General features: G+C 35.3%; 1 protein-coding gene across 4 annotated transcripts in view; it reads left to right on the forward strand.

Annotated features, from left to right (window-relative positions):
- The window catches only part of LOC126812219 (DNA ligase 1), a 56,349-nt gene that overhangs the window by 8,997 nt on the left and 34,726 nt on the right, over positions 1-12,626 (forward strand). For all 4 annotated transcript variants that reach the window (XM_056098666.1, XM_056098667.1, XM_056098665.1 and 1 more), the window contains 5 exons: positions 196-268; positions 691-866; positions 2,165-2,273; positions 3,762-3,833; positions 5,443-5,560. In XM_056098666.1, coding sequence (XP_055954641.1) covers positions 196-268; positions 691-866; positions 2,165-2,273; positions 3,762-3,833; positions 5,443-5,560 — 548 coding nt within the window. The remainder of the gene's footprint in view (positions 1-195; positions 269-690; positions 867-2,164; positions 2,274-3,761; positions 3,834-5,442; positions 5,561-12,626) is intronic.

Below are 12,626 nucleotides of genomic sequence, written 5' to 3' on the forward strand. Positions count from 1 at the left end.
AGACCCCTATGCGCAAGCGAAATTGAAATAAAATTGAACCATGTGTTAGTCCTGAGATGACCTAGTTTGACCTAGTGGACGTTAAACCCCATTTCTCTCTCTTTTTGTACAGGTATAATATTCTTTAATTAACAACTGGTCTTCAATCAGTGATAAATGGATGACAATTGAAAGAATATTTTTTTTAAATTGTAGGATGAGGAAACAGATACCTCAACGGTAGCATCACCATTGAAATCTCCTGGTGGATTTCCTATTCGTAAAACAGGTAAACTGAGACCCTATTTCAAAGGATATGATGTGTTGACTGCATTGGCTACAATTACCAGAAAGTCATACCCCTACTATTATTAAACAGTATGATATGAGGGTAATTTTGCCCGGACAGCTACACTACAGCCTACTCTTATTATGAATTCCAACTACCGAGGGATCTTTTACGTTCATGCCAATGTGTACACAGGACCACAGGTTTTTGACCCATCCGAACGACTAGACAGCTCTCCTTGTCAGGTCCTCCATCCTGCACAACTGACAAGGGGAAACCATGCCGGAAAATCCAAATGAACTTTCTCGGCCAACACGGAGATCAAACCCACAACCTCCAGGCTAGTGAGCCAGCGTCTTACTCACTTAGCCACTGTCGCTCCAAATTGTTATTGAAACTAATTATTTGAACATTTTTTTCAGCTCGTAAGAGTATGGGATTAGGCAGTGCTGTTAAAAGAAAGAGTATAGCGGACAGTCCACAGTCTGCTCCAGTAGAGAGTCCAGCCAAACGACAAAAATCTGAATCCACAGTTAAAACGGATGAAGATTTAGGAATAAAGCCTTTACCAGCAGACACTGATGATGTTGAAATGAAGGTAAAAATCGTTAAAATAGATCTCAATTCAGCAACAATAATTTTATTACACAGTTCTTTTTGTTTTTTGTTTTTTTAAAATACTGTTGAAAATGATGTCTAGAATGTTACTCAACCAATTTGTTTCACAGAGGATTACGGAAGTCTTCTAATATCTCTGTAAAAGGTGACTTCCTTCAACATGTGACATCACATCGCGTGGCCTCAATCATTGGCTCAGTGGCGTGTGCATTGTTTACACATATAAGACCAAGGCTCTACACAGCATTTTGAACTTACTTGTGCAAACATAAGTAAATTTTCAAAACCACTAGCCAAACAAAATTTTCAGTTGCCAAGTCTGAAGATTAGAATAATTTGTTGTATGATATAGCTAAATTATATTGTGAACATACATAACTCTTCAACTTGTCGTCCTATAATTATTAATAATAATAAAAGATGTTTTAAATTTTTTTCCGACTGGGACTCACTGCGAAACGAAGACGGCGAAGCTTGTAATTTTGCTTGTTTGGATGGTGTAGCGTCAGTAGCATGACTATCATCATTTTTCCCCAACTGAGACTCACTGCGAGACGAAGTTACTTTACTAGTAAAGTAAGACGATATAGGTTTGATTCCTCTGCTAGCCATGCTGTCAGCTGTCTCGTAAACTTCCGATAAATACAGCGCATGCGCAATGAGAATTTCCTCGCAGAGGACAATGCGATTGACCCAATTTCAAACCAGGAAAGAAACAAGAGTGACAGTTGACCGGGATCATTGCCGATTACGTTATCTTTACGGAGAAAAGTTCAGATAGCTATAGTGTTAATTCGGGACTTCAAGATATATGTTCACTCGCCAGAAACCTAGCAGTTATAAATATCTGGTCGCCATTGTCAAAATTCACTCGCAAATGCGAGTGTTTCAGTCGCATTGTAGAGCCTTGCATTAGACGTTACTGGTTTGGGCAGAATGGCGTCTTTTACTCATTTTAATACCCATTTACACTAAATAGGAAATAATTTTTACCTACAAATACTTCCAACGTCTTTATTTATTTTTCTAATACATAAAAAAAATGTTTTAGAATTTAATTTGTCGGAGGAAAAAAGTTAATATTTGTGGTTCATTAAGTTGCATCGATTTCATCCCTATCAGTGATTGTAGCGGCCTAGTGAATATTCACTGCTGATCAGTATGTTACTGAACTACAATTTCCTGCCAGTGCTCATTCTTTAAGACATAGGCTATGTAGATATTTTGTAAATTTAATTATTTCAAATTGAAAATTATTTAATTTCTACTTACCTGTAGGAAACGGAAACAGAAGAAAAAAGTGAAATAGAAATAAAAAATAAAATAAAAGAAGAAATAAAAGAAGAAATTGAAGACACAAAAAAGGAAGAAGTTAGATCAAAAAAGGGTAAAGAGAAGAAAATAAATTATTTCTGTAAATTTTTATGTAGATGAAAGCATCTTCAAATCTATTAACATTGCTAAAACCTTACAATATCAATGTCTGCCTCTTGTAGGGCAGTCCATGTTAAAATGGGAACCTGATCTAATGTAGTAATTATCAACAAATAGTTTGAAAGCCTTCTTTTGAAAGAAAACTAAACTAGCTAAACATGCACCATGGATCAGCAATTAGAGGGAGAAAACTCTACTTGTCATATTGGTAAAGTATGCTAAAAATGTGTATTATGAAACTGTTTACATGTGTTTTGATGTACAGGTAGATGCTCTAAACAGTTGTGTTATTTTTATCCGCCCACATTTGATGTACCGGTTGATGCTCTACACACTACATGGCCCTTATTCACGAAAATTTAAACTAAGATACAATCGAAATTTTAAGAAATACTGCAATTCGATTGGCTGACCAGTAAAATCAATTTGCATATATCCAAGGAAGTTGCAGTATTTCTTAACATTTCGGTTGTAACTTAGTTTAAGTTTTCGTGAATAAGGGCCCAGTTCTTGTTAAAAATAAAAATAAACTGACAGGGAGTGTTCATTTGTTCGTATTGCGGAACTCTTTCCAAATTATGTACTTGTGAACATTGTATAGAAGGCAGTTTGTTCAGTTACTATGAATAGCCCTTTAGAATTCATTTAAAATGTTTAGTCTCGAAATGACCTAATTTGTGTCGAGTGGACGTTAAACCCCATTTCTCTCGCTCATTTAACATGTTCAAATTCATGAATACTTTTTGAACACAAGTTCTCAATATAATATTTTAAGACTTAGTAAGAAAGGACCCCAGAAATTTCTAAATTTTCAGATTATAAATTCTGCATGTGTTTTGGTGTGTATCTCTCACATTCACCTTTTGAGTGATGAATTTTCTGAAAACGATACAGAAAAATATTCTCAATGGAATTTATTAGAATCTGTTCGGGTTGTTCATAATGGCATAAGGAGGAAACTTATCAAATTCCAGAATATTTTGAAGGTATATTTCATATTTATAAGCCCTGTTTAATTTAAATTCACCGGTGTGGTTCCCCCTTGTCAGTGATGCAGGATAGATTGCCTGACAAGGACAGCTGTCTAGTCCTTCGGATGGTACGGAAAACCAAGGTCCCATGTACACATTGGCGTCCACGTAAAAGATCCATTGACAGATGGAATTTGATATAAGAGTAGGCCATAGTGCCGCTGTCTGGGCAAAATTTCCCTCATAGCACACTGTATGGCGTATGCTCGTCTTCATTAGCCCAGTTCGGGGTAGGACGTAAAACCCATTTTATTTCATTTCATTTCTTTAAATTCATTAAATCTTGTGTTACAGGAGAAAGTGATTGATCTATATCGAGCCTGAAAAGTTTCTGTCAGTGTTTTATATGTTAGTTTACTTTCGGTATCTGTCAAATAGAGTTTGAGTTTCTTATATATATTTTTTTACAGTGAAAAAGGAGAAGGGAAAATCTAATTCCCCTGGTAGTAAAACAAGCAAAAAACCTGTAAATGATTTTTTCTGTAAGTACTAATTTCGTCAGTCTTCTTATTTCTTTTTCTGTTTTATTTTTGGATCCCTGCCTTAGAGAATGTTTTTTTTATAAAACTTGAAAATACCTTATCACAACCTCACAGATAGGTTTGAACATCATTGTCAACTAGGGCTGGCGAAAAATATTGATATAGCCAATAATTGTCGGCAACTACGGGAAAATATTGATATCGATATTCAGTTCTTGATATCGATACTCGTATAGAAAATAAAGGATCTTCTATTAAATGAAATTAACAGAATGTTTTGTGTCAAATAATCACTGTCCTATCATTCAAAACACGCTTAAACTAAAAACATACAAAAAGGAACAACCACAGTAGTGGTAATTATTGCGGTCGCTTACAACAATAACAATGAATAATTAATTAATTGTTCAGGGGAAATAACTTGATTTTAATAGAAATTTATTTATTATTATAAGTGGGTGAGGAAAATTGTCACTAGTGATTGATGCCGAGTGCGAATCTGCGAATACTATTTTGTTAATAACACCATCAGATTTACATGGAACCTTGGTTTTTCGTTGCATTCGAACAGTTATACTCCTTCACCACTCAAAAGGGAGGAAGTGAGCCGAAAAATCACTACTTTCTCGGCCAAAACCGGGATCGAACAAGGGACCTCCTGGTTAGCTAGCCAACGTCTTACTGACGCAGGATTGTTGGGGCCAGAGGTCGCAGTTACCCAAAAATCTGCGTATTTCACATATTTTTTTTCAAAATAAACGCAAATATTGACGAATGCAGTGTATTTTTTCACGCAGAAAATTTCCCCGACGTGAGAATAAATAGATTATTCTATGTCGTGGTTTGTACAATTTCTGTGCTTCACACAGCATTTACACACCTACTGCACCTAGTCTCCGTAGGTTTTTATATTTCCACTTATTTCATTCATAATCTTTAAGTTAATGACAGTAAGCCTTCTATGCGTAGCTATTCTGAGACACCCCTATTTTGCTGCACTGGAAGCATTAAATCACATTTCATACAAGACTTTAGATTGGCTAGAACACAATACACTGTTAAAATTCGGCCAATCAAATATTGGCTTTCATAGCGATAGTTTTCTCTTTACTTCCTATCGAAGTGAAAGATTGAAATGACTATGTCGTCAACCATAGATATGCCATTAACCTCCAGTCGTCATTAGACTAAATACAGTAGGCCTATCAATGAAATAAGAACGCTTAAAATAGGGTTGTTCACATAACGGCTTTACTTGCTTCTATTGAGTATTTTGATAGGCCTTAAGTCACGCTGATGTAGATGGCAAAAACGCACAATTTTCGAATGTCTGTGTATTTTTACGTAACTCAAAATTGATCCACTGTGACCTCTGATTGGGGCTAATGGTGGACTGGTATTGCTTCAGCAATACTATCAGTATGTTTACTTAAAGATACACAATGTGACAACCTGTGACCATTCCTGTGGGTATATGTTTCTTTGTCCCGCAACCTGTCTTTGCAAATGAAGACAAGCCAAACTGCCATGTAAATTGTCAATCTGAAATTTCTTGTTATATCACAGAAATAATCAGGAATTTTTTTTTTATTTTTTTTTTTATTTTAAGCACCTAAAGCTAAAAAAGAAACGAAGGATGATCTAAAGAAAGAAACAGTTGTTAGTCCTAAGAGTAAACAGACCAGTCCCAAAAAAGAAAAAAATGTGGAAGAAAAATCTAATACAGGGTGAGTTGATATTACAATTAATGTTAAAGTTCTTTGCTTGATAAAGACGGGTGTTTCCTCAGCGAAACGTCGCTAAAATAAACTCTTCAAGTAACTTGTATTCCATATAATTGTGTCATGTGTTAACGTTAAAAAGACTATAAAAATTATTTAGCCAAAATCTGGTGTGCCCAGTCTGAACACTTAAAACCAAATATGAGGCTTGTTTTGGTTTAGAATTGATCCATTCCAAATATTTCAAAACAAATTAGAAAAATTATTGTTCCTTTTTAAAATTTAGATCAAGACAAAGGTATTGAATTGGGTTGATCTGTTTCGCAAGGTGGGGGCGGTGGATGGCCGATCGGTTAGCACGTGGGTGTTGTATCATAGGGTCTGTCATGGAGTCAACTGAGTTTCAATTTCCTGGTTGTATTTGGCAAGGAGGATGGTCGTATCATAAGGTCTGTCATTGAGTCAACTGGCGTAGTTTCGATTTCCCGGTTGTACGTGTCCAACCTCGTTGGTTTTCTCCAGGTCCTCTGGTTTCCTCCCACTGTAAAACATATTACATAATTGTTGAGAATATCACAGTATAAAGGGATATATGTACCTTCATAAAAAACATTCCAATATAGAGGATATATCTTAAATGAACATTCCCTGGGTTGCACATGACATTTAAATTATGAAAAGCCATATCACTGTGGAATAAAGTATTTAACATAATTTGATGATACTGAGGATGAATTGTTGCAGGATAAACAAGCGCTCTTTAATATGATTTATTCAACAACACTTTTTATATATGTATCTTTTTGCTAAATTCATTGTTAGAAACGTTTTAAAAATAGAAGTTTTATAAGCTTATTGAAAGGATTAAACCTATTTTTAGCACATCTTTTAATGGATTTTGATTTTTTTTCAAGTATATCGGACAATAACTGCCTTAAGCTATAAATTCATGTGAATTTCTCATCTGTTAAAGTTATCTTTCTTTTGATTTTCAGTATAATTTCTCAACTGTTTGTTTTCTTGAATATCTACCTTTCTTGTAGATAGGGGGGTTGGATTGCCGAATGGTTAGCACGTGCGTGCTGTATCATAAAGCCTGTCATTGAGTCAACTGGCGTGGTTTTGAATCCCCGGTTGTACGTGACAAGGAGTAGGGTCGTCTGTCCAACCTCGTGGGTTTTCTCCGGGTCCTCCGGTTTCCTCCCACTGCTAAAGACCCCTACGCGCAAGCGAATTATTGAAATAAAATTAAACCATATGTTAGTCCCAAAATGACCTAGTTTGTGTCGAGTGGACATTAAACCCCATTTCTCTCTCTCTCTCTCTCTCTTTCTTGTAGATAACAAAATTTGGAAACTGTTTCCCATATTTTTGAGGTTTATGTAGGTGTTATAAAGTCTAGAAATAGAATGAATTGTTCATGACAATGAGATTATAAGATTTTATTAACTCCAATATTTATATGCCGACACATATATACTTTGGGTGTAGAAAGTCGTCACTTCGGTCCGTCAATAATTTCTTGTTATGATCGCAAACCTTGAGGGGATGATCCCTATCAATTTTCAGTGTTCTAGGAATCCATTTGTAAATGTGGTTCATTTTCTTTGCGTCTCAGTATATAGATTGTGTTATTTTAAGTTTGGAGTTGACCAAATTTGTCTATTATTGTTGTACCGAGTTAGTGTTGATTTGGTAATCAATTAGTGTTGTACTGATTTAGTGTTGATTTGTTATTCAATTAGTGTTGTACCGAGTTAGTGTTGATTTGGTATTCAATTTGTGTTGTACCGAGTTAGTGTTGATTTGGTATTCAATTAGTGTTGTACCGAATTAGTGTTGATTTGGTATTCAATTTGTGTTGTACCGAGTTAGTGTTGATTTGGTATTCAATTAGTGTTGTACCGAGTTAGTGTTGATTTGGTATTCAATTAGTGTTGTACCAAGTTAGTGTTGATTTGGTATTCAACTAGTGTTGTACTGAGTTAGTGTTGTAAAAGTAAAATGAAAATACTGCTAGTATCATGTTCTTGCCTAATGAAAGTGTTAGATATTATTTGTACTAAACCAAAAGATGCCATTCCTAATGGTACAGTTAATGATAAACCAATTTAAAAAATAAAACAAACGTAATTTCTAAAGCTGCTGTAATAACCAAAAAGCTAAATTTTACTGCTATTCAGAATCGTCAACAATAGATTTTTTACGGCTGTAATATAGTTGATAGATGTGTAGAGAATTGCAAATGTGATGGCTATTTATAGTCTACTAGACTCTAGTGCCAAGTATTATTATGCTGCGTGGTTAGTCAGACATCACTTCGAGACAAGCCACTGAAGCGTGCACATTCGCCGTGTCGAGTCAAACTTTATGTAGAGAAAATTTTCACTCACAAGTCACCTTACCTATATCAAATTCCACAAATCTTGTAAAACATTGCAATATCCCTTAAATATTATGACTTTTGACTGCTGAGTTTCTGAGGTTTCGTAACCAAGACGTGGGCACTACAATGTCACAGCCATAAATCTGTTCGCTTGTGTTGATAGGGTTAATTAAAGAAGTAGAGACTGGACAACCAGACCTTAAATCCGGTCCCTCATATTGGTTGAAAGGGTTAATTAAAAACCTAACACATGGAAGTAGCCCCCAACAACCAGATGCTTGTATTGTGGGCACTACAATGTCTCGTCCGTAAATTCAGTCGTGCGTATTGAAAGGGTTAATATATAAAAACTAAAAGCTTGATGTGATTGTCTCGGGTTTCGTTATCTTGTCATTTATGTTTCACAGTACGTGTCGAACTGTCAATCTTGTTTATTGTTAGTTACTACATATATCTTATCTTCTAATGCCACTTAATTCAATATATTGATTAACTGTCATCTTGTACTCTTGTAGAAAAACGTCATGGATATTTAAATAACTGGTTGTATTATGTTACATGAAAAACATGATTATACAACTGTCCAAAATAATTCAGAAGATGTACAAGCGCAACTGTGAATTAGAGTTTTTATTTCCTGGTTTGAAGATATTTTTAGCATTTGTTATCGACTAAATTTTGAATATTTATTGAAAACCTATTCTTATGTGTGTGAAATAGCTTTATTTAACGTCCGCTTCCACCGAAAAGATATATTTCAGACAAACCTATTTTTAAAGGAGCTAAATCGCTAATATTTGGGACCTAGAAATTGACCCAAATGGGTTGCAATGCATATAACAATGTAATATGATTGTATATATAAATTGTTACCGTTTTGACTCTAATTTAAAATCAGTTACATCCAGCGAAATACAGCATGAGTCTCAACCGAAAAGCAATTTCTAGCGTCTAGTTATTCCAGTCTATTGCGCATGCTCTCCAGATAAGATATGGGGGGGGTTGGATGGCTGAATGGTTAGCGTGCGCGCGCTGTATCATACAGTCTGTCATTGAGTCGACTGGCGTGGTTTCGAATCCCCGGTTGTACGTGGCAAGGAGTAGGGTCGCCTGTCCAACCTCGTGGGTTTTCTCCGGGTCCTCCGGTTTCCTCCCACTGCTAAAGACCCCTACGCGCAAGCGAATTATGTAAATAAAATTAAACCGTATGTTAGTCCCGAAATGACCTAGTTTGTGTCGAGTGGACGTTAAACCCCATTTCTCTCTCTCTCTCTATAAGATATGGCGTGACCGTTTGACATGAGTTGTGAAATATGTCTAGCCTTGTTCTTTCTGGTCACTTTTCACAAATGACGCTGAAACGCACTATGGTACACGATTCGTGTACCAATGGTAAAATGTTTATTTTGTCTTAAATATTGGATATCAGAAGACTACCTTTTCGCAGCAAGATCACAATATCAATGTTGATTTGAATTGACAAATAATTCTCAATTTCAACGCGTAAGACTTTGGATGATATTGAGCTAGAGACTTAGCTACTTTAATCCCAAATGTCATTAAATATTTTCCGGTAAACTTTTCTTACCTCCAAATTGGACCAAAATGTCTAACAAATGAAAATGAAATGAAATGGGGTTTAACGTCCTACTGTTCTGCTCCTATACTGGGCTAATGAAGACGGGCATACGCCACACAGTGGGCTATGAGGGAAATTTTGCCCGGGCAGTGGCACTATCGCCTACTCTTATATCGAATTCCAACTGCCAAGGGATCTTTTACGTGCATTCCAATGTATACACGGGACCTTGGTTTTTCGTATCATCCAAAGGACTAGACAGCTGTCCTTGTCAGTCCCTCCGTTCTGCACCACTGACAAGGGGAAACCACGTCGGAAAATCCGGATGAACTTTCTCGGCCAATGCAGGGATCGAACACCCGACCTCCAGGCTAGCGAGCCAGCGTCTTAACCACCTAGCCACCGTGGCTCCAAAATGTCTAACAATACTTCTATTCTGATGGTAGCATTTATACATGAGCATCAGTGTCTTCATGAACAGAATTTCCTGGTATGAAAATATTTAGTAATTGTTATCTACGAAATTTTGAATATTTATTGAAAACCTATATCCCAGATTTCATTAAATATTTTCCCCATAAACTTTTCTTATCTCCAAATTGGACCAAAATATCTACACGATACATCTGTTCTGATGGTAGCATTTATACATGGGCATCGGTGTTATCATGAACTGAATGAAGGTACAGCCATCACATGGCCGATTGAAATCCCTGGGGCATAATGTGTTGTGATCAGAAAGAGGTTGCGTGTTATATATGGCGATGTATCATACGTTGAGTCTCTGAGTAAGACGCTCGCTAGCTAACGTCTCCCAAAGTTTAAATCATAGCATGTAAAAAGTGAATGTATGATCCTTTGATGTTTGAGACAAAACAGGAGTTGTCAATCATGTTTCAATACAACATTAATCTGTTAATCCATTCTCTCTTGTTAATTTGGTACAAAAAGATTAATTCAGGTGAGCGGCAGGCGCTCGAAAGCTATCGCTCGCCTCAAAAAACAATGAGTGTCATACTTTGGATTAGTAAATGAGTTATACTAATGTCAAACTGACAATGACCTACATGTACATTCTAAAATAGGTAATATTTTAGGCACATGTTTGAAAAAGCACATTTATTTTTTTTTTTTGCATTGAAAATGGTGTAAAAACTTTTGTTATTCCCTTGAAAAGCACACACCATCAACTGCCCATGACAAGAATTGTGTGTTGTATGTGGGTTTTTAAGTTATAGACACCAATTACCGCAGGAAATGTAGCAGTGGTTAATGAGCTTATCGGGCTCATAATCATAGCTTAAGGAATAATGGTAGTTCAATATCTTCTGCAATACTCGGGCATGGACAAGTTTATTTTTTAGGATTTTTATATGTCTTTTAACAGTAATGTTGTAGAGCATTTAGTATACCAGTAAAAGATGTCTTATACTTATATTATTAAGTTGTTAGATTTTAAATTTTCTAAAATGCTTGAAGCAGACACTGTCTGTCTTTATAATATGGTCATTATATCAACTGATCATTATATTTTACGTGCTAGATTCAGATACTGGCTTGATTAGAAGATTTTATAGTAAATTGCTTCCAGCAGACGACACTACTTGTCGTGTATAAATGCCATTATAAATTGTCATCATTAGAATACAAGTATCATGTACTTGGAGACCAGAAAAGCGTATGGGAAAATATTTTATGACTTTTCATTTAGGAATTAAGAAATGGTTTTCAATAAATATTCAAAATTTCGTAGATATGTATAGAAATCTGGTAAAAATCATTTAGCCGATATTGTTTGGTAGCTAAAGGGGCATTATGTAAGATATAGATAAAGAGCTGGTTGTTCTCGCTGTTGATAATGCAAAATGAATATACTGAAAATTTCATTCTAATTACTTTGTGCATTGATCGTAACCACTGTACTGTTCATTCGGGCCTTAGCCTCGCTTCTCCATTTTTAAATTAAATCATGGCCGAACAGTTTTAATCTACTTAAAACCAGAACCATTCGATGGCATCAAGGGTAGATTATACTCTTGTCATGTTAATAAATATCTAATTAATAATTTATATAACATTTAAGACGCAAAGAAAGACCTGTGCAATACGTGGATTTATCTCTTACATAATGCCTGTTTAAATAATACTTTAATTTTATTATTCCGAAAACCTGAGTTCTTTTTCATACCCTCTCCCTTTAAGCAATGGTTTTAGTTAAAACAAATTTAAAGCTTAATGGAGAGTTTCTCCCCTTTTCACCCATTAAACTAAATGTTAATACCCATTAAGAAGTGTTTATAGGAAGGTCTTGAGACGTGATTAATTTTCGTTGGTATAAGATTTCTGTTGAATTATGTGATTGCCATTGAGCCGTCATGTCCCGCTTAATGAAACTAAGTAGTATTTAAGACCGAGTGCGGGAAAACTTCAGATGGTCACAGAAAAAGTCCAGGAGATTGGCTATACGCTGTGCATACTAACAACCAGTTTGTTGTGATTGTGAAGAGATTGTTCTTTACCCCCAGGTTCGATGAAGACTCGTTAGATTTCTTAATAAGAATGTTTAGTGGTGAGATATATTCCGTACAAGTTGCCAGTAACACAAGACGATATTGACAATTTGGTTATTTATAGACAGTATTTATCACGCTTCTATCTTCTAATTGTGCATGTCGTTGAAGTTTTATACTGACAGCAGGAATAGGATATACTTGAAGGTTTAAATTTGAAAAATTTCAACTTTTAATATAGATTATTTCATATTGTTTGTAAGAAACACATACAAAAAAATAGAAAGTCGGTTAGTCTTGTCGATGCATTAATTGTATTTATATAAATATTTTGGGTGAAATCAGACATAATTTTTAATACTTACACATTGAAATGTTGTGATATATTTCTTCTTTGATTGACATTTAGTAATTGAACGTATTAACACAAGGTAGTTGTATGGATACACAATTACTGAGTTTAATACTAAGCGACGTTTCGACAAGGATATTATCTTCTTTATCATGCAAACCTCGTCAAAACGTACGCTTAGTATTAAACTCAGTAATTGTGTATCCATAAAATTGTACCTTGTGTTATCATATATTGTAGTCAAC

Source organism: Patella vulgata, chromosome 2, assembly GCF_932274485.2.
Source record: "Patella vulgata chromosome 2, xgPatVulg1.2, whole genome shotgun sequence".
Lineage (NCBI taxonomy): Eukaryota > Metazoa > Mollusca > Gastropoda > Patellidae > Patella > Patella vulgata.